The sequence below is a fragment of the Phascolarctos cinereus genome, unplaced genomic scaffold (genome assembly GCF_003287225.1).
Source record: "Phascolarctos cinereus isolate Bilbo 61053 unplaced genomic scaffold, phaCin_HiC Scaffold_5;HRSCAF=322, whole genome shotgun sequence".
Classification (NCBI taxonomy): domain Eukaryota; kingdom Metazoa; phylum Chordata; class Mammalia; order Diprotodontia; family Phascolarctidae; genus Phascolarctos; species Phascolarctos cinereus.
Window position 1 is genome coordinate 302,020,612 of NW_027555958.1, and position 21,527 is coordinate 302,042,138.

Genomic DNA, 21,527 nt, shown 5'->3' on the forward strand with positions numbered 1-21,527 from the left:
AATTGAGTTCTTTTAGAAAATGATACCAGATCTTCCCTTCCACCCCAAAATCAGTAAGAAATTCCTCAAATTATTTATAATTCAAATTCAAATACACTGTCTGTAATTCAATGTTGCTATCGCAAGACTATTCATCCACGACTATTAGGTTCCCTTGGTGGCTGTAAGATTTCCCTTCCCTCCTGAGGTTTCCACATTATTTTCTTTTGTTTCATAGCATTTACTTATTGAATTGAAGCCCCTTCTTTGGTTAGTTGTTAATTTTTTTTAAGTCTCCTTTCCAGTTTTTCTCTGATGTTTTCCTTGTGATGAGTTATTTTTTCTCTTCTTCCTTTTCGTGTTTGTTGCTGTTTTTTTTTTTCTTTCCTCTCAGCCTGCATTTCTTGCTTGCAGTGCTTGGACATGGTCCCTTACTCAGTTCCCCTGCTGGAATCCCTTTGAATTCAGTGGAGGAAACACTGATTAAACACCAGCTTTGAGTACTAGGTAGGGTGCTAGGTGTTGGACGCTGTGGTGAGTCAACCCTGACAGCTAATGAAAACAATGAAGAAATTAGAGCAACAGCACTGCTGTTAGGAGGTAGGTAATCCTGAAATTCACTAGGGAGCAGTGTTGGCACACAGAACACATTTTCCTTCCCACACGATGTGTTTTGCAAGCATTCTGTAATACCTGTCAGATGTGCCATTTGCTACCTGTGTGACCTTGGGCAAATCAGTTGATCATAGGTGAGAGATTTAGAGCTAGAAAGGACCTTAGAGACCTTTCGGACCAACCCTCTTCCCCACCCTCACCCCATACTTTTACGGAGGCACAGGGAGTTTAAATGACTTGCCCGGGGTCAGATAGCTAGTAAGTGTCTGAGGCTGGATCTGAACTCAGGTCTTCCTGATTCCAGGCCCAGTGCCCTATCCACTGTGCCATCTAGCTGCCCTATGTATGTATGACTCCTGAGCCACCTAGCTGCCATCTAATGACCCCCTTTTCTATTTGAGTTTGACAGCACTGGCCTAGAGCACCGAGAGATTAAGAGATTTCCCCAGAGGCCTGCAGTCAGAATGCGTCAGAGATGGGACTTGAACCTAGGTCTTCCTGGATGCAAAGACATGTCTCTCTACTACCTCATGCTGCATGTATTATAATGAATTTTAGAGATAAGATGACAAAAGGCACCAAAGATAACTTGCAAGCGGGAGAAAGTTTATTGAGTACTAAGAAATCTCAACAGATGAGGTCAAGTTGAGTAGTCATCATCATCCTTGGCCTATGCTGATGACACAGCTGTAGGTGATGCTTCTTCAAATGATGTTATTCCAGATGATGCTATCTTACATGAATATGTGTGTGTGTGTGTGTGTGTGTGTGTGTGTGTGTGTGTGTGCATATGGCTAAACAAACTGGGCCACACCTACTGCACAGAAAGAAGCTACATTTCAGGACCTAAAAGGAAAAGCTACATTTTTTTCTCTGCTTAGAGCTGCTTATATATCCAGATGGTTTCTCAATTCCTCTTCTCTAAAGGATTGAGCATGAGACCCTCTGCTCTGCTCATCACTGGTTAATTGCCTGGGGCCTTCTCTTCCAGAGATTGGAGCCTGGTAGTGAGGCCTTTGCTTCGTTGGTCAATTTCCTCAAGCACCTTTTTCACCACAATGGCTTTACCCAACTCTGGAGAGGAAATGGAAAAGAAATCTTTAGAAGTTTGGAAGTGCCAGAAAGATCCCATGACCCAGCAACCCCAGTACTAGGTATGTGCTCCAAGAAGAGCAATGTGAGAAAGAGAGGCTCCATATATATTAGCAGATATCTGTAGCAGCACTCTTTGTGGAAACAAAATGGGTGCCCATAGATTGAGGAATGGCTGAACAAAGTCTGGTCTGGGGATGGGATGAAATGTCATTTTTCTGTGAGAAAGGAAGATGAGGAATTCAGAAAATCATGGGAAGACTGCTAAGAAGTGATACAGAATGAGGCAGGTTAAAGCAAGGGAATAATGTGTGGAAGATCTTCAGTAATGGAAATTAGAGATATCAAACACCCAGCCTACAGGCCCCATTTGGCTGACAACACTGTCCAAGTGCCCCAACCAGATTAGAATATAACTGGGAATTATTGAACAAAATAAATGAAAATATAATAAAGCATAGATAATATTTGATTTTAAAACTGAGTCAACACGTGGCCTTCAAAAATCCTTATGTACCAATTAGTAACCCATTTCTTAGAGAGGTACTTGGACCACTAAGAGAATAATTAATTTGCTTAGGATCAGTGTGTATTGGAGGGAGATTGGAACCCAGGCCTTCTATGTGGTGCAGAGGCAGTGGAGAGAGCACTGGGGCTGAAGTCAGGGAGACCTGAGTTTAAACATGGCCTCGGATACATACTAGCTGTGTGACCCTGCACAAGTCACTTAACTTCTGCTTGCCTCAGTTTCCTCATTTGTAAAATGGGGTTAATAAGAGCACCTACCTCACGGAGTTGTGAGAATCAAATGAGATCATATTTATAAAGCTTTTAGCATAGTGCCTGGCACATCATTGTTGTTCAGTTGTTTTTCAATCATGTCTGACTCTTCATAACCCCTATTGGGGTTTTCTTGGCAAAGACACTGGAGTGGTTTGCCCTTTCCTCCTCCAGCTCATTTTACAGGTGAGGAAACTAAGACAAACAGGGTTAAGGGGCTTGCCCAGGGTCACACAGCTACTAAGTGTCTGAGGCTGGTTTTAACTCATGAAGGTGAGTCTTTTTTACTCCAGGCCCAGCACTCTATCCACTAGGCCACCTAGCTGCCCCACCTGAAAAATAGGAGGTGTTTAATAAATCCTTTTCTTCTTCTTTCCATCTTCCTTTTTTGTCCCTGAGAGCAGCTCTCGATCCACTAATGCCACTTTGTCTTTAACAACAGTAAGAGACGGTGGAACTCTGACGTGTTGTTATGAACATTCTTCATCTTGGAGAACTGTTAATGAAATGTACCTTTCTCCTCTCAGCAGAGAGGTGGTGGACTATGGGTGAGGAATGTGGTATATGCTTTCAGACATGGTTGTTGCATTGGTTGGCTTTTTTTCCTTTGTTAGAAGGAAGGATGCAATGGTGGTGGTTGAGGAGGTATGAGGGAGTAATGAGCATATTAAGGGGAAATAATTACATTGTAAAATCAAAAGACAATGATAAAACTTTAAAAATAAGAAGAAACAGAATAAATATGAGTGATGAAATATATCAGCTAACTGGATTCCATATCATACAAATCCAAGCTGTTATATAGGAGACACTGATACTTCTGGTCATGTCTTTGTGTTTCCATTAGGGACATCTCATACCCATTGTGATATAATAGAAAGAACACTGGTCTGGGAACCGGAATGAATGAATGAATGAATGAATGAATGAATGAATGAAAAATGTGCAAAATGTATAAAAAACTAATGAACACATGTGCAAAGCACCATGCTGATACCAGAAGGCCGACTTTGACATTTTAACTTAGCCTGCCTGAGCTTCAGTTTCTCCATCTATAAAATGGGGATTATAAAATGTATACTACCTGTCTTATAGGGTCACTGGGTAAAAGTACATTGCAAACCTTAAAACATTAGAGAGACATAATTTTTGTTAATATTTGGCCAATTAAAAAGATGGATAAATGTTACTTTGGGGGGCATATTATTTATCATAAATATCTAAAGACATATTTCCTTAGTATTTGTTATAACATGTTCATTATTTAATAATGTATTTATTATTAAATTAATATATTTATCATAATAGTTTGTTTTATTTTAGTTAATATAATATTTTATTTCTATATTCTATATTACATATATGATATTTCAGTCAAATTATTACAATGTAAACATTTTTATTTTAAGTCCAATTAAACATGCATTTAACCTCTCCTGTGGGCCAGGCACTGGGTTAGGCTCTAGAGAAACTGTGATGAAACGAAGTACAGTCCCTGCCCTCAGGGAGCTTAGAATCTGGGAAGATCTGGTCTCAGGGGTGTGATTTGGAAGGCAGAATATAATTCAATTAATGTAGCTTAGAAACAGAATTTCATTCCAGTTACCTTTAGTTGGACTTCCCAGATTTCCAGATCCATGATCTTTAGACTTGGAACCTGTAGACTTGCAAGCTCTGTGGGAGGATAGAGAGTGGATGAGCACATCATAAAGGAGAGGGGCTCAGTGACAAAATCTCAGACTCGGAAGGGACTTCAGGGAGCATTTCTGAAAAAGATTCCCTCTTCAGCTCACTGGAGTAGCAGGCATCCAGCCTTGGTTTGAAGACTTTTAAAGAGAGGACCTCACCCCTCGCAGGGCAGCTTATTCCACTTCGGGAAGGCTCTAAGCGTTAAGAAGTTTTTCTTGACATTGAGTTTAAATTTGTTTTGTTGTAACCTGAGCTCAGCATCCCTTCTTTATCTTCTGGAGTCAAGCAAAATAAACGAGTCCATCTTCAACACAATAACCCTTCAGATGTTTGGACAGCTATCATTTTCCCCTTAGGTCTTCTCTTCTATCATCCCCAGTTTTTTCAACCATTCCTTAGAAGGCCTGAACTTGAGACCCTTCCCTATGCTGGTGAAGACAAAATCTCCTGGCTTCTATTGACTAGTGGATCCTTGATTCATTCTCATTCTCATTCTCTCGGTCTGTCTGTCTCTCTCTCTCTCTGCCTCTCTCTCTCTCTCTCTCTCTCTCTCTCTCTCTCTCTCTCTCTCTCTCTGTTTTTGTCTCTGTCTCTGTGTCATTTCTTTGTCTTAGGAAGCTTTAAGTATGGAAATTCAACTCTCTCCACTTATGAAGGTAGTATGGTGTAGTATGAAGGTCCTGGGCCTGGAGTTAGGATGACCAGGGTTCAACACCCACTATAGACACACATTAACTGGAGCCTCACTCCCCCTCCCCCAGCTCCATGGGAAACCCTTCTGAGGCTCTATCTTCAGGCACCTAAATGGCTCCAGCTGAGGCCCCACTCTCCTAAGAACCCACCCTCAACTTTCTGCCAACACCTCCTTTTCCTCTCTTGACTGACTCCTCCCTCTCTGTGTTGGCTCTTAGATCCACTCTTGCCTTCCCAATGGTAGTAGGCTGCTTCTGAGGGGCAGATGCCCCTATGGTTCCCAAGCCTTGCCATCTGCCTTAAAACTGACACTTAAGGCTCCTGGCCCTCTCCTTCCTCCCTACAGTTCAACTCTCCTACATGCTGTCTTCCCTGACGAGGATTTGAGCTCCTTGAAAGCAGGGGCTGTCTCCTTTTTCTCATACTATCCCCATGCGCACCACCATGCTTGGGTCATAGTAAATATTTTTTTCATTCATTTATTATAGCTGTGTGAACCTGGGCAAATCATAACCTGTGAACCTCAGTTTCCTCATTTATAAAATGAGGGGGTTGGATTCATTTCCTCTAGTGTCCCTTCTAGCTCTAAAGCTAGGATAAGATTATAAGTAATGTCATTTTTGAGAGTGTCTTGATGAAGGTGGAGGGGAGGGCCTGAGAAGTTGAGTGCCTCATCCATGGTCTAACAGATACTTATAAATCAGAGATGGGACCTGAACTCAGGACTTCCTGCCTCTTACTATTAGATTTTCTTCATAACTTTGGTGAGAATCCATCCAGTATATTAAACTACTGGAAAAAAACTCAGCCACTGAATGAACTTACAGCATTTTTTGCTTTTCTGCTATGAAAAGTGATCTGTTCTATTAAATGTCTGTCTTTTTAAACATCACATTTTTTGGGGGGGGGCAATTAGGGTTAGGTGACTTGGCCAGGGTCACACATCTAGTAAGTATCTGAGGTGATATTTTAACTCAAGACCTCTTGACTCCAGGGCCTCTATCCACTGCACCACCTAGCTAACTTTAGCATCACATTTCATATTTTTCTCTGGATGCTTTATGGTTGAGCTAATCCTCATTCATTTTCTAAGTATCCAGGTTCATACCAACTTCAAAGTATTTTGTCTAAATGTAGAGTTTGATTTACCTAGGAAGGGAGGAAACAAACATTTATTAAGCACTTACTATATGCCAGGCACTCTGCTAAGTGCCATGCAAATACAATTTCATTTGATCCTCATAACAACCCTGGGAGGTGGATGTTATTATTATTTCCATTTTACAGATGAGTAAATTGAGTCAGATAGAAGTTTAGTGAAATGCCCAGGGTTGCACAGCTTTTAAGTGTCTGAGGCCAGATTCAAACTCAGATCTTCCTGACTCAAGGCCCAGCACTCCATCCACTGTTCCACCTTGCTACATACCCTTCATCTCCATCGATCAGGAGGCAGTAAGTTTCGATCTCCTTCTCCAGATAGACCTTGATATGCAGGAGCTGCTCGTACTCTAGCTTCTGGCCCTCGGTCTCGGTCCTGACCTGCTGCAGTTGCTCCTCCAGGGCCCCGATCTGGGCCTGGATTTGTGAGAGCTGCACACAGTAGTTCCCTTCTGTCTCAGTCAGTGAGCATTCCAGCGAGTGTTTCTGTTATGGGCAAACATAAGGATGCATAGAAATTTACTCAGATCCATAGAGTTGTGGCATTCTTCCACTGAGAACTTTGGGTAAGTCTTTGGGATTTCTCATGCATATGCATGCAAGTCAAGTATTGGGATCATGAAATTGTAGGAGCATGGCTGTAGATAGAGCAGAAAGGACCTGAGGAAACCAAGGCTGAGAGGAGTAAAATGTCTTACCTAAAGTCACAGAGATAGTAAATAGCAGAGCCAAAGATCTGAATCCAGGTCTAAATTCAGGATCTCAGCACTGCCTTGTAGGGATTTTTATGAGATGTAAAATCCTTCATTTTGAGGTCAGTGTTTCAAATTAGGATTGTTGTGATTGTCAAATCCCAAATATTTTATGATGTTTCAATAACTCATGAGAAAAAAAACCCACTGGTTTCTCAGTTGCCAAGAACCTCTGACAATAGAAGATGGTCCCAGCAGGGACTGGTGGTGATCAGGACTCCTGTGGGGCAGATGCCCTCGTGTATGCCAAGCACTCCTGGGCTTTGCCTTCGCTCTGTATCTGAACTCTAAGGTCTCCTCGGCTTGCCATCATTTATATACATTCTAGGGAACAAAGGCACCACCACCAGCACTACCACCACCACCACCACCAATAACAACATCCTAGGGATCAAAGCAGCATAGGTTTAGAGCTGAAGGGGAACTCATAGGTCATCTAATCCAGACACCTTATTTTACAGATGAGAAAACTGAGTCCCTGAGATGCTAGATGATTTTTCCATGATTGCAGATAGTTAGTAGCAGGGCTGAGATTTGAACTTAGGTCCTCTCACTACAAATTTAACATTTTTACTATTGTTCTGTATTAGAATGGGCTTATTTAGATCTGTTACAGGGCAGCTAGGTGGCACAGGGGATAGAGCACTGGCCTGGAGTCAGAAGAACCTGAGTTCAAACTTGAGCTCAGATACTAGCTGTGTGGCTTTGGGCAAGTCACTTAACTTTTTTGCCTCAGTTTCCTCAACTGTAAAATGAGCTGGAGAAGGAAATGGCAAACCACTCCAATATCTTTGCCAAGAAAACCTCAGCTGAGGTTGCAAAGAGTAGGACAAAATTGAACAAGATCAAGAAAACTTCATTAAGCATGAGATACAACACCTTCCTTCCTTCCTTCCTTCCTTCCTTCCTTCCTTCCTTCCTTCCTTCCTTCCTTCCTTCCTTCCTTCCTTCCTTCCTTCTTTCTTCCTTTTTCTTTTTTCTTTCTTCTTCTTTCTTTTTCTTTCTTTCTTTTCTTTCTTTCTTTCTTTCTTTCTTTCTTTCTTTCTTTCTTTCTTTCTTTCTTTCTTTCTTTCTTTCTTTCTTTCTTTCTTTCTTCCTTCCTCTCCATTGAAAAAAATATAGCTTACTGCATACTATTAAGTCTAGGGCTATTGATTGCTTCATTTCATTTTATTCTGTTGGTAAATTGCATGATATCTACATGCCTCAGGCAACTTCCAATGATTGGTCTGTCAAGTTACAGATGATTGTGATATGCTTTGGTGCACAGAGTTCCCACCCTATGCTGAGGAAATCATAGATCCTTCCTCTATCACTGTATACAGATAGTGAGGAACTATCCTTTTCAATTTGATTTTTAAAAGTATGATTTTGTGCTGAGCTATGCTACGCTCTGGGGGAATGCAAAAAAGTCAGTGGTCAGGGTCACTGCCTTTATGGAATTGCCAATCAAAAGCCTATACTATAGTCAGAAGTGTGGGGAGGGAGGGTATCAAACAGATGAAAAACCGTAATATGAAACAACCAGTTAATTACATAGGAAAGCTGCAAGAAAATTGCTAATGCAAGGTATATTTTCTAACTTGGAACACACGTAAAAGAGGAAAAATTCAAAGAAGGCTTCTCAGAGTGGGGCAATTGAGACTTAAGAAGTAGTGTAGGTAGGAAATTATGCAACTTGATCAGCACATGGAAAATACTTAATTAGGGCACATTGTGGGGAGTAAATATAAGCGAGAACTGCAAAGCAAGGTGGCATCAGGTAGTTTAGGGTCTTAAAGAGTCTTTATTTATTAGTAGGCAACCAGAAGGATTTTGAGCATAGTTAATATGTGTGCCAAAGTAGATTGGAGTGGGGAGAGAAGGAAGACAGAAAGTCCATTTTTTTTAGCTGATTTTTAAGTGATAAAAAAATGATGGCAGCCATACGTAGGGAGGGATGAGCAGAGCTTTATACCACTTTGCATACTTTAGAGGGTAAGACAGTAACTCTGGGGATGCTTACTCTTCTGTCTGCCCTATTCACAAGGTGGCAGCAGCAATCATCTCCTCTCAGGCGTGCTTCCCATTCTTGGGTAGCAGCATTAGATGAGCCTACCCAGCCCACCCCTCACTGCTGCTGCTGCTGCTTGCCCAGCTAATTAGAACTCTGAAAATGACCACCGAGACCACTGAAAAGTCATCCATGTCCTACCGTGGCTAAGAGGGACTGAAGCTCAATTTCTAAGGTTTGAAGGGTGCGTTTCATTTCGGTCAGTTCACTCCGCGCTGATGTCGTGGCGCCAACATCATCCGAGATCTGCTGCTGCAGAGATGCACTCTGAAACACCACGGAAAAGACAGTCAAGTCTTAGTGCTGTGGCTATTACTGGAGCGCTAAAAAACCCCAACCCTAAATAGGTTAACCTTTTCATTGAACCAGGCTTCAGCGTCCCTGCGGTTCTGCTCAGCCAGGTCCTCGTACTCAGCCCTCATATTGTTCAGCAGAAGGGTCAGATCCACCCCTGGGGCAGCGTTCATCTCCACATTCACGTTTCCTCCAGCAGCGCACTGGAGAGCTTGCATCTCCTAGAAACAGAAAGGCATTTCTTTCAGATATGAAGACAACGTGAAGCACTTGGGTGATATGAAGGGACAGCTAGGTGGCACAGTGCTGGGCTTGGAGTCAGGAAGACCTGAGTTCAAATTCTGTCTCAGACACTAGCTGTGTGACCCTGGACAAGTCACTTAATCCTGTCTGCCTCAGTTTCCTCATCTGTAAAATAAACTAGAGAAGGAAGTGAAAAACCACTCTAGTATAACTTTGCCAAGAAAACCCCAAATGGACTCATGAAGGGTCTGACATGATTGAAACAACTGAAAAGGTGGTGTATATATCTATATTTATATCTATATGGCATGCTGGCCTTGGAGTGAAGAAGATCTGGGTTCAAATCCTGCCTCAGACACTTTATGTGTGACCCTGAGAAAATTACTTAAACTTTCTGTACCTCAGTTTCCCCGTCTGTAAAATTGGCATACTGATAGCACTTATCTCCTCAGATTGTCATGGAGATCAAATAAAATAATATATACAAAACACTTTGCATAACTTAAAGTACTATATACATATTTATCATCATCATTATTGTTATTACTTGATTGAAGTCACACTGCTCAATAGAATGAGAGCCAGAACTAGAACCCAAATCTCCCGACTCCCAACTTCCCTGCTCTTCTCTGGATGTTGTAGTTATTCTCCATAGCTCCACTATACATGTTCTGTGTAGAGTTGTATCCTTCAGAGTACTTTGTCATTAAAAAACCCATTATGGTATTCCAAGGCCATTATAAGGCCTTCCCTTTATTTCCTTGGGTCCAGGTTAAATATGCCTCATTCCTTCAACCATACTTTAGACCTTATTCAGTAACTGGTGCTGATGTAAATGAGATAATATTTGTGAAGCACTTTGAAAATCTTAAAACACTATATAAATACTAGCTATTATTATGATGTATTTTTTAACTCTGCTAAACCACAAATTTAAGAAATCTCTGTGTTGTTGGGGTTTGGAATATGAATAGCTCTGAAATGAATTGGTCAGAGATTATTATATATTATTACTATTAAAATAATTTTTTTCCCACAGTATAACTTCTTGAAGAAGTCATCAATTAGATTTCCTTGCAAAAAGAGACTGAAATCTATTCCCCAGCTAAAACCTAAATTCATTTTAAGCTATTCACCATTTGTATGCAATTGGGTCACACTAATTAGGATGAAGGATGTGGGATTTGCAGAACAGATGGGGAAGACATCATTATGAAAAGAAATTAACGGTAACTGAAGGTGTGAGAAATAACACCAGTAATAGTATTATCTTCAACTAGACCTAGATCATGACTGAAAATGAGACTGATTCATTAATTGGCATGAAGGCTATTTCAAAAGGAGCTTCCAAAATGTTTGGAGTAATGGTGACATTATTGGAATAAATGTAAAGTATCTCAGGGTCCCCATATGGGCCACAGGTGGCACAGTAGATAGAATGCTGGGCCTGGTGTCAGGAGCACCTAAGTTCAAATCCAGCTGCAGACACATATTAGCTATGTGACCCTGGACAAGTTACTTAACCTTGTTTGTTTCCTCATCTATAAAAATGAATTGGAGAAGGAAATGGCAAACCATTCCAGTAATCTTTGCCAAGAAAACCCCAAATGGGGTCACAGAGTCGAACACTACTGAAATGACTGCAAAACAACAATCTCAGAGGGGCTGTTTGGAATAACATCATACCTTTGAATTGAAAGCAATATCACATTTATTTTAATTTCCCAAAGCTCCCAATGTGATCCAGTAATTCATGTTGAATATTTTGGTAAGTTTCCATGACTGCTTGTTTGGTGGATAAGAACATAGTGCTGATAAGACCAAGATTAAAGGTCTAACTCACATGTAGGTTATTCATTTTTGCTCTCTCGATTTGCAAGTTAGAACCATCGCTCTCCTTTTAGTAAATAGGAACCCTTGGTTGCATGAGGGACTAGGTGAAAAAAACATTGACCTATTCCCTGAGTAGGATCAAAGTATCTTAGATTTAGAGCTAGAACAGATCCTGCCCTCTTTTTTTTTTTTTTTTTTTTTTTTTTACAGATGAAGAAACCAAAAGCCTAGAGAGGGGAAGTTAATTGGCCAAGTCCACACAAATGGTAAGTGGTAGTGAGAGAAAAGGGACCTGGAACAGAGGGAATCTGAAGGCAGGTCTTCTCAATTTTAAATCCAGTGCTCTTTCCCTGTATTCTAATGTTTCCCCAAACCATTACCAGTTTGTGCCCTAAGGACAATGGGTCAGTAGCATTGCCATAATATCAGAAAGCTACTTCACCCTATATTTCACTATGAGTAGCCCGTCTTTTTAAAGGGAGAGGGTAGTTAGGAGTGTGAATTCCTACCTCTTTATGGTTTTTTTTGAGGTAAGTCAGCTCCTCATTCAGAGTTTCATACTGAATCTCCAGGTCTGTTCGGCATAGGGTCAGCTCATCCAGGACTCTTCGCAGTCCATTAACATCAGCTTCGACATTTTGATGAAAAGCCAGCTCACTTTCAAACCTTAATAAATATCAAATAATTTGTGTTACATTGGGATGGATTGGGGAAGCCCTTAACCACAAAAGAAAGGGGATCCCTTGCTGGCATCCTGTACCTTCAGTAGCCTCATCCTGAGTTTCCAGCTATAGCAGCTTTCATAAAGGTGACTGTACTGCATTGGGGTTTTGAGTTGTCTCTTTTCCCCAAAGCCAATCAACATGATTGGCTGTTTACCAGATTGCACTTCCAAGACAATGCCTGACACACATTCCCTCCTCACCTTTGCTTCTTACAGGATCATAAATTTTGAGCTGGTGAGTACCTTAGAGAGCACCGAGTCCAACCCCTTTATTTTTACAGATGAAGAAACTGAGGTTGAAACAGGTTAAGTGGCTCTCCTTTAGATTATGATCTCCTTGAGGGCTGGGACTGTCTTTTGCCTCTTTTTGTATCCCCTGAATTTAATACAGTACCTGGCACACAGTAGGTGCTTAATAAATGTTTATTGATTTCTTGTGGTCACACAGCTGCTGTCTGAGGCATGATTTGAACTCAGTTCTTCCTGACTCCTAGTCTAGTACCCTATCCACTAAAGGAGGCTCCCCAGTTAGTGACCCTGGATGCATGCAAGGCTCAGCTCATATTCCATCTCCCACATGAAATCTTTTCTTCCTCCCCTCTCCCACTTAATAGCTAGTGCTCCCATTTGCTTTTTGTACTAATTCTATGTTGGCTTCAAAATTTTTTTTTTTACTTTAGATATTGTCATCTTACTCAACTCCCTCATTTTTCAGGTGGGGAAATCCAGAGAGGGAAGACAACTTTCCCCAAGGTCAAGAAGCTATTAAGTGGCGGAGTCAGAATTTGAACACAGATCTTCTAGACCTAGGACTCTTCCCACCACACTGCACAAATGTTATTAGGTAGGTAATATCATCTACCCCGGGACAGCACAATGGATAGAGAACTAGGTTTGGAACCACAAAGACTCATCTTTCTGAGTTCCAACCCAACCTCAGATATTTACTAGTTCTGTGACCCTCCTGGGCAAGTCACTCAACTCTGCCTTAGTTTCTTAACCTGCAAAATGAGCTAGAGAAGGAAATGGAAAACCACTCCAGTGTCTTTGCCAAGAAGATCCCAAATGGGGTCACAGACAGCCAGATACAGTTGGAAACAGTACACAACAATATCATCTTTCTCATTTTCCTGATTGACTCCAAATGACTTTTTGGCTATTTCCTAAAATCACATACGATCTCAAAAGATGAGGATTTGACCCTGATGTTGCTCAAAGGATATATTAGTACTTTCTCCCTTAACCATTTTATGCTTATTTATGTGTGTATATGTCTTATCCTCCCATTAGAATGTAAACTCCTTGAAGGCAGGGACTATTTTTCCATTTTGTCTTTGGATCACTAGTGCCTGGCACGTGGTAGTCACCTAACAAATGCTATTTGGGTTGGGTTGGATTTTGTTTTTATATTTACCTATTTTTTAAAATGAGAGCTGGACTTCATGGTCCCTAAGGCCCTATGATCCTATGAGTATCCCATGAGTGTCTTAACTTTATATACATTGCAGATTTTAACTTTTGTAAAATTTGGGAATAAATGCAGTCGGAAATATTTAATGAAAGGATCAGCAAGGTGATTAACTTTGATGGTTTCTGTTACTCCTGGATGTCTTTTCCCCACACTTACTTCAGTCTGAAGTCATCAGCTGTGAGCCTGGCATTATCGATCTGTAGGACAGCAGTGGCATTGCTGGTGGTTGAAGCAATGATCTAGGAAATAGGAAGGTTGACAACATCCTGAGAGTGTTGTTCCATGGGTAATTATTGAAAATTCTATAGCTTTTCCCTTTCTTGAATTGAAAATGGAAGGACTTCAGTTCTTTCATGGAGTACTCAGGTTCACATCAATATGGACATTCCTTCTATTGGTGCAAATGCTAGCCCCTCTAGGCCTTCTAATCCTGTAAAATCTTTTCCATTCATGTGTTAAAATGATGAAAATAATGATCAAAATTAGAATAAAGGCATATGATCACTAGGAGACATTTTCATGATGGGTTAATCAGTTCAGGTTGATAACCAGTTATGCTTGTTGATATATCAAAGTTTCCTCATTTGTTTTTAAACCTCAGTAAGGGCGTTAAGGGAGCTTAGATGGTACAATGGACAGGTTGCTATGTCTGTTGTCAAAACCAGCCTCAGAAACTTACTAGCTGTGTAACCCCGGGCAAGTCACTTAACCTTGTTTTCCTTAGTTTCCTCAGCTATAAAATGAGCTGAAGAAAGAAATGGCAAACCATTCCAATATCTTTGCCAAGAAAACTCCAAATGGAGTCACAAAGAGGCAGACACAATGGGAAAACAACCGAACAACAAAGGACATTAACTTTTTTTTTAGAACACTGCCCCTCAAAATACTTTTCTGGCTAGATTCTATGGCTAACTATGTTTTGAAATAAAAGATAACAGGATTATTGATTTAGAGTTGGAAATCAACTCAATTGAATTCAACAAGCATTTATTATTATATTAATTGGAAGGGAAGTTATAGCATACGCTTACATGGTGCTTTGAAGTTTGCAAAACATTTTATATATATATAATTTCATTTGATCCTCAAAATAATGCTCCCAGGTAAGTCCTATTATTATTTCTTCCCACTTTTTTTTTTTTACAGACAAGAAAACCGAGTTTCAAAGACATTCCAATTCCAATTCCCTGATTCAAGGTCCAGTAATGTCTTCACTCACTGCACCAAGCTATCTCCCTTTGGTTATATTTAAAAATGGGGAATGTGAGACCTTGAGAAGTTAAGTGCAGAGCTGGGATTTGAATTCAAAGTCCTCTGAGTCCAAATTCACCACTCTTTTCATTACAACAGGGGCTCATAAAAATGACTCCAAATTATTTTCTTACCTGATTCTTAAGATCTTCAATTATTGGTAAGTATCGGCTATAGTCATGATCAAGACCCCGGCAAGATCCAGGACCAAATTTCTCATACCACCCCTTGATCTTGTCCTCCAGATCAGCATTTGCCTCTTCCAGGGCACGCACATTATCCAGGTAAGAAGCCAGGCGGTCATTAAGGTTCTGCATGGTCACCTTTTCATTGCCAGAGAGAAGCCCTGCTTCGCTTCCCACAAAGTTAGCACAGGAAATGCTACTATTTCCTCCAGTGGAACTGCTCCCAAAAGCACAAGAGAAGCCACTTCCAATGCCAGGTACCCCACATGCATTTCCACTCCCAAAGACTGACCCTCCACTAGAGAGCCTGACAGAACCTGTTGTGGGCCGGGAGCAAGATCTCCTGGTACCACTGGAAAGGCGAAGAGACATGGCTGATGGAGTGTGCGTGCAGAGCCTTTTTGTGCGGTCAAGAAATCCAAATGGAGTGTCGGTGTTTGAGATTATTTGGTTTGCCTTTTTTATAGCCAATTCCTTAGGGTGTTTCTGCCTGAATTGTGCCTACCAAGAGTAAAACATTGCTTGCCTATTCAGCAAGTTAACCTAATTGGATACTTTTTTGTTTTCATAATTAGCAAATAACTTTGCTGGGTCCATTTCCGTAAGTGGGTGGTTGCCCCTAGGTTGGTTGTTATCTCCAAAATGGTTTTGGGTGGAGCATTGCAGATTATTATTATGCTTTTAATTTTGGATGAGTAATTCCTCTCTTGTGATCTTTTGAAGCTTAAAGCCATCATTCCAAGAGCAGAATGAAAATTTGACTTCATGGTCTCATAAAATCAAAGAAACTCAGAGCTGGATGGAACTTCAGTCTGACCTCTGATGGAACAGAAATGACCTCGAAAATATCTCCAATAACATTCCAATTCCTGCTTTGTGATCTCTAGAGAAGGGTAACCAATGACCTTCTAAGACAATTCATTTCACTTTCAGACACCTTTGGATATCTGAAATTCTAAGAAAGTCTTTCTTTATATCAAATTTAAATCTTTCCCTAACTTCCATCCTTAGCTATCAGACCTTGTCTGTAGGGCAAAACTGAACAAGTCTAATCTATTTTACACATGACAGTGTTTGTATTTCTCCTATGATCTTTGACCATGTCTGATTTGCTTTTTTCTTTTGATAACTTAGGATTCCTTTCCCTCTATTTTATAGTTAAGATAGACATTCAGGGCAAGTCTACTTTTCTCAGTGTGCTGTATAGATTATGCAAACCCAGAAGACTAGGACTTCATTTCCCTAGAGTCTTGGGCAGGAGTATTTGGTCATTGAAATCCTCTACATTCGGGTACTAACGTTTTGGGGAATGAAATCCCAAATGGATGGGTTGTATCTGATGCACAGCACATGGTAAATATCAACTTTCCCATTGTTTTCTTTCAACTCAATGTATCAAATGGAATTTTTAGAATTGGAAGAGAGCTTAGAGATAATCTTATCCAACCCCATCATTTTATAGATGAAAAACCTGAAGACCTGAAAGACCAATCACTTCTCCATAGAAGTCTAAATTAAATGGATTTTGTTCATCCCAAGTTCCTCTGGTGGTGGCTTTTTGTCAGTTTCTCAAAGAGCAGCAACTTAAAATGTGGTTGCTATAGGTGATGTATCCTGTTGGCTCATATTCATGTTGAGAGATACTTGCCTTGTTTTAACCACATTGATAATGAAAAGCAAACCCATAATTGTTATTTGATAGGATTAAGAAAGGATTTGGGCAGCTAGATGGCACAGTGGGTAAAGCACTGGCCTAAAGTCAGGAAGACTTATTTTCCTGAGTTCAAATATGGCCTTAGACATTTACTATCTGTGTGACCCTGGGCAAGTCACTTAACCCTGTTTACCTCAGTTTCCTTATCTGTAAAATGGGCTAGAGAAAGAAATGGCAAACCATTCCTTTTTTTTCCCAGTATTTGCCAAGAAAACCCCAAATGACGTCATGAGGAGTTGGACACAATTGAAATGACTAAACAACAAGAAAATATTTTATATGAATGCCTGATCCTGCAAATTAAGAGGTATCCTTGATGGCAAATACTACCTCTTCCTTTGCATGGTTGCCACTTAGTTTGGGTGGGGAGTTGGAATTTTAGATTAGTTAAGCGCTGGATGTAAATTCCCCTTCTATTTCCTGAAGAAGTAGAATTTCAAAATTTGTAATATATGTAGAAATAGGCATATGTTCACAAGTATCTCAAATATGGTTCCATTATCTTCTGACTTTTAGCAAAATCCTTCATTATTTCATGGTAAGCAGACCACTCCCTTTCCTAAAAGTTTATGCCTTTAAAATCACGACTACAGACTTATAAGGAACTTTCAAGTGCCATCTAGTCCAATCCCCTCACTTTATAGATGAGGAAACAAAGACACAGAAAGCGTGTGACTTAGCCAACATCAGATAGGTGGCAAGTGGTAAGAGTAGGATTTGAACCTAGGTTTCTGACTCCAGAGTCCTTCCATCACCCTTTGTTGGAAACTGTCCTTTTGGCTATGAATGGTTAGAGGCACTTGCTACATTTGTCATATTCTAAAATTTGCATAAGCTCCCTTTCTTTGAAAATAGAATATGAGTGTCAGCAAATCAGTACTAGGTTAAACATGGAAGTTCATATGGATGTGGAAAATTGAACTGGCAGAGAGTAGTGACATGGGTGAGATCCCAGATCCATCTGAGTTTTATTATGTGAAGTAGCAGGGCAAATGAAGGGGGACCAGCCTTGTCTATCATATGGAACTTGGAAAAGCTGGTTCTCATCACTTTTCTCATATGTTCTGGTGATTTTGATGATCTAGGGTGAATTAATCCTGCTGAGAATCACAGAATCACTGCACAGGAAGGGATCTTGAGATCTCATCTGATTTGAGCCCTTGCCTTTAGGCAGATGACTCCTTAAACTATCCAGCACAGATGCTTATCTCTTCTTCACTCTTGCTGCCAATAGCACTATGGTCTGTCTATGTTCTATGTTCAAAACTTTGGTGTTTTCTTGAATTCTTTGCCCCTATACACCCCTCAGTCACATCAAAGAGTTAAGATGTTGACTTGAAATTTTCCTCAATGGAATCTCCACTCACTATTTTTGGTTGTGCCCTTGGATACTGTCAGTCATGAGGGCTTATGGAAAATTATGTCAAAATTTGGTTGCCCTGGGAAGTTCATCAGCATTGTACATCAATTTCATGATGGTATGTTTACCTGGGTTCTGGATAAAGGACAATGCTCTTGTGTTTTCCTAGTCACCAATGGAGTGAAACAAGGCTGTGTGCTTTCTCCCATGCTTTTTAGCATAACATTTTCAGCCATGTTGTCAAACACTTTAAATGAGGATGAACACGATATCAAGGTCAGCTACCACACTGATGGTAAATACTTCAATTTGAAAAGGCTACAAACCAAGACCAAAGTAGAAGGAGTGTTGGTGCATGATTTTGTTTACAGATGATTGTATACTTCATGCAGCCTCTGAAGCTGAGATGCTACAAAGTATGGATTGATTCTCTACTACTTGTGCTAATTTTGGCCTAATAATTAATACCAAGAAATACAGGTGCTCTGTCAGCCAATGCCACATCATCCATATGTGGAACCATTGGTTACATACAACAAATGGAGAAGCTTTGAATGCCATGGATAAGTTGACTTACCTTGGCAGTATACTTTCCAGGGATGTACACATTGATAATGAGGTAGACACACGCACTACCAGAGCCAGCTCAGTGTTTGGGAGGCTCTGAAGGAAAATGGGAGCAAAGAGGTATTAGACTGACTACCAAACTGAAGGTCTACAGAGCCATTGTGCTGACCTCATTGTTGTATGCCTGGGAAACCTGGACAGTATACCAATGCCATGCCAGGAAACTTAATCCCTTCCATTTGAATTGTCTTAGGAAGATTCTGAAGATCACCTGGCAGGAGAAGATACTAGACACTGAGATCCTTTCACAAACTAAGCTGCCAAGCATTCAAACTCTACTTCAGAAAGTGCAACTCTGATGGGCTGGCCACATTGTTCGAATGCAAAATGGATGCTTGCCAAAAAGACTTTTATGGAAACTTACACAGGGCAAGCGTTCATATGGTGGTCAGAAGAAGTGATGCAAGGATACTCTCTTAAGAGCTTTGGCATTGATTGTGTGCCATGAGAGATACTGGCACAGGACTGAGCAGCATGGTGTGCCCACATCAGGGAAAGTGCTGTGCTCTATGAGCAAAGCACAATTGAAGTAGCGCTAAAGAAATGTGAGATGCAAAATTTAGAGAATCCACCTCAAATGTTCACATGGATTATTTTTGCCCAACTATTTGCCACCTGTATTTCTTGGTGTTAATTGTTAGAAGATTCTGAGCTCATATTGGTCTGATCAGCCACAGTTGGACACGCTGTAACTTGACTCTAGCATAGTGATGTCATTTTGATCCTCTTCAAGAGCAAAGGATAACAATCAACCAACCAGTTCTTCATACACTGAAAACAATCCAATCTCATCTCATCCAGTCCAGTCTAATCCAGTCCAGTCCCATCCTATCCCATCCCTTACAACCCAACAAGTGTCTGCTAGGTCCAAAGCACTTTGGTGCTAAGTGTTGAAGACATAAAGATATAAAGATAAATCAATACTCATCCTACAGTGGGTGGAGGAGGGAAAATACCAATAAGTAAATAGATAAATAAATGCAAGTTAACTGGACAAGACTAGTTAGGATCAGGAAAGGTTTCCCGTAGGAATCGGCATATGAATTGAGCTTTGAAGGAAACTAGGATTTCAAATCCTTAATAATATTCTCTCTGACTAATACTGAGCATAGAGGAAGAATACTTATCTGGCACTTGTATGTCATTCTGCCTTTCAAAAATCTAAGGTTCATTCTTGGATAGCTTGGGTCCAAGAACTCCCACAGGACCCTTCTACAGATCACAGAAACTTCATTGAGCTGGGAAGTATGAGAAGGTTCACATCATACATTTTTTCACCTGGGCACTATTGTTGTTGCTGCTCAATCGTGTACAAATCTTTGTGACCCCATTTGGGGTTTTCTTGGCAAAGGCACTGGAATGGTTTTCCATTTCCTTCTCTTGCTCATTTGACAGATGAGGAAACTGAGGCAAGCCTAGTTAAGTGACTTGTCCAGGTTCATATAGCTGGTTACTGTCTGAGGCTAGATTTGAACTGGAGTCAGGTCCTCTAGCTAGCTGGCCATGCATCTAGTAGTAGATATCAGAAAGCCTAGATTAGAATCCAAGCTTCCTGATTCCAAGTTCAATGCTCTTTTCACTAGACCACACAACCTTTCTCTTTGGGGCCAGAGTCCTCTGGCTGATTCAGTTAGGACTTAAAATAACTTATTGATACTGATTTTTCTATTTATTGATTTTTATTCTTGAGAAAGGCATGGGCCTAAATCTATGATGAGGAAGTAATAGTCTTCATATTTTAAATTCTCTAATGGTATTTTATTACTTGAAATAAATAAACTGGTAATTAACTCCTATGCATTTATGAAACACCTACCCTGGGCAAGACACAGGGTGCAGATGTAAGAGGAATAAAGCACTGTCCCTCTTTTTCAGGTGCTTAAGGTCTAGAAGGGGTAATAAGACACAGATGAAAGTAACTAGAAAATGATAAGTGTAAGAAGAACAGGTAGCAGCCCTCAAAGATGTCCATATGTTCTGACATTGACCAAAACCTTCTCCTTTTTTCATGGTGAGGAGACTTCTCACAGAAAATGTCAGATGACTTCTAGTTAGAATATACCAGGGAAGGCTTTATCAGAGAGGTGTCATATATGTTAGGCTTTGGACGGTGGATAGGATATTAACAAAGTTTAAAAAAAGGAGCAAAGGCTGAAGGGTGTGGAATAAGGTCTTTGTTGGAATCAACATATTTTTGTTTTGGCTTCCATGTGCTGTGATTCATCTTACCTAATCCAGGGTAAATAAGTAATTGCCATTTAATTGAAGTCTTTGTAAGTGGCATGTGTGTGTGACATAAAGGATATGACTTTGCCAAGTCATCAGAACATTTGGAGTTAGTTTTGGATTGTCCAATGGAATCGTTGGGATCATAATTTGTATTAACTTGCCATAAGCATGATCATGAAGTAGGCAGAATGGCAAAATTAACAGAGTAGAGGACTCTGACAGCCCCAGACTTGAATTTGAATTCTGTCTCTGACAATTGTTGATTGACTCATCTTGGACAGTCATTTAATTGCCTTCACCCTCCATTTCCTCATCCATAAAATAGGGGGGTCGAATTTCTAGATGATATGTAAAGTCTCTCCCACCCAATGCACCCATGATCCTAAGAATATTCATTTACAGTTCAATACCCTAGTTTTATTTAAATGATGAGTAAATAGTTCCAAGAACTGGGCTCAATTACCAGCATTATAGGTGCTAGAGAAAGGTAGCTATTTGTGAGTGATCATTCACTATTTTTAGTGCTAAGTCTCTGATGAGATGTTGAAATATACGTTAGTCTTTCCAATAATATGAATGGTGCTAATGACATGGAATTAAGAAGAGTTTGAGAACTGAGGTCCCACATTTATTTTCTATTATATCCTTGGTATGGACCTACTGGGATATTTTTTTGGGTGCTAGGGGAAGAGATTTAAAATAGTCAAGATCACCAAAAGTAACTTGCAACAGATGAATATTTATTGAAATGAGAGCATAGAAGGAGTAAGGTTTTTTATTACTCT

The 21,527-nt window shown here is 40.3% G+C and overlaps 1 protein-coding gene across 1 annotated transcript; it reads right to left on the reverse strand.

Moving 5' to 3' along the window:
• Positions 1–1,371: 1,371 nt before the first annotated feature.
• Positions 1,372–15,184, reverse strand: KRT25 (keratin 25). Its single transcript, XM_020997553.1, has 8 exons — positions 14,762–15,184; positions 13,533–13,615; positions 11,691–11,847; positions 9,165–9,326; positions 8,953–9,078; positions 6,275–6,492; positions 4,073–4,140; positions 1,372–1,668 (listed from the first exon to the last, which is right to left on the reverse strand). The coding sequence occupies exons 1-8, from the start codon at positions 15,182–15,184 to the stop codon at positions 1,559–1,561; spliced, it is 1,347 nt and encodes a 448-aa protein (XP_020853212.1). The 3' UTR covers positions 1,372–1,558.
• Positions 15,185–21,527: the final 6,343 nt, after the last annotated feature.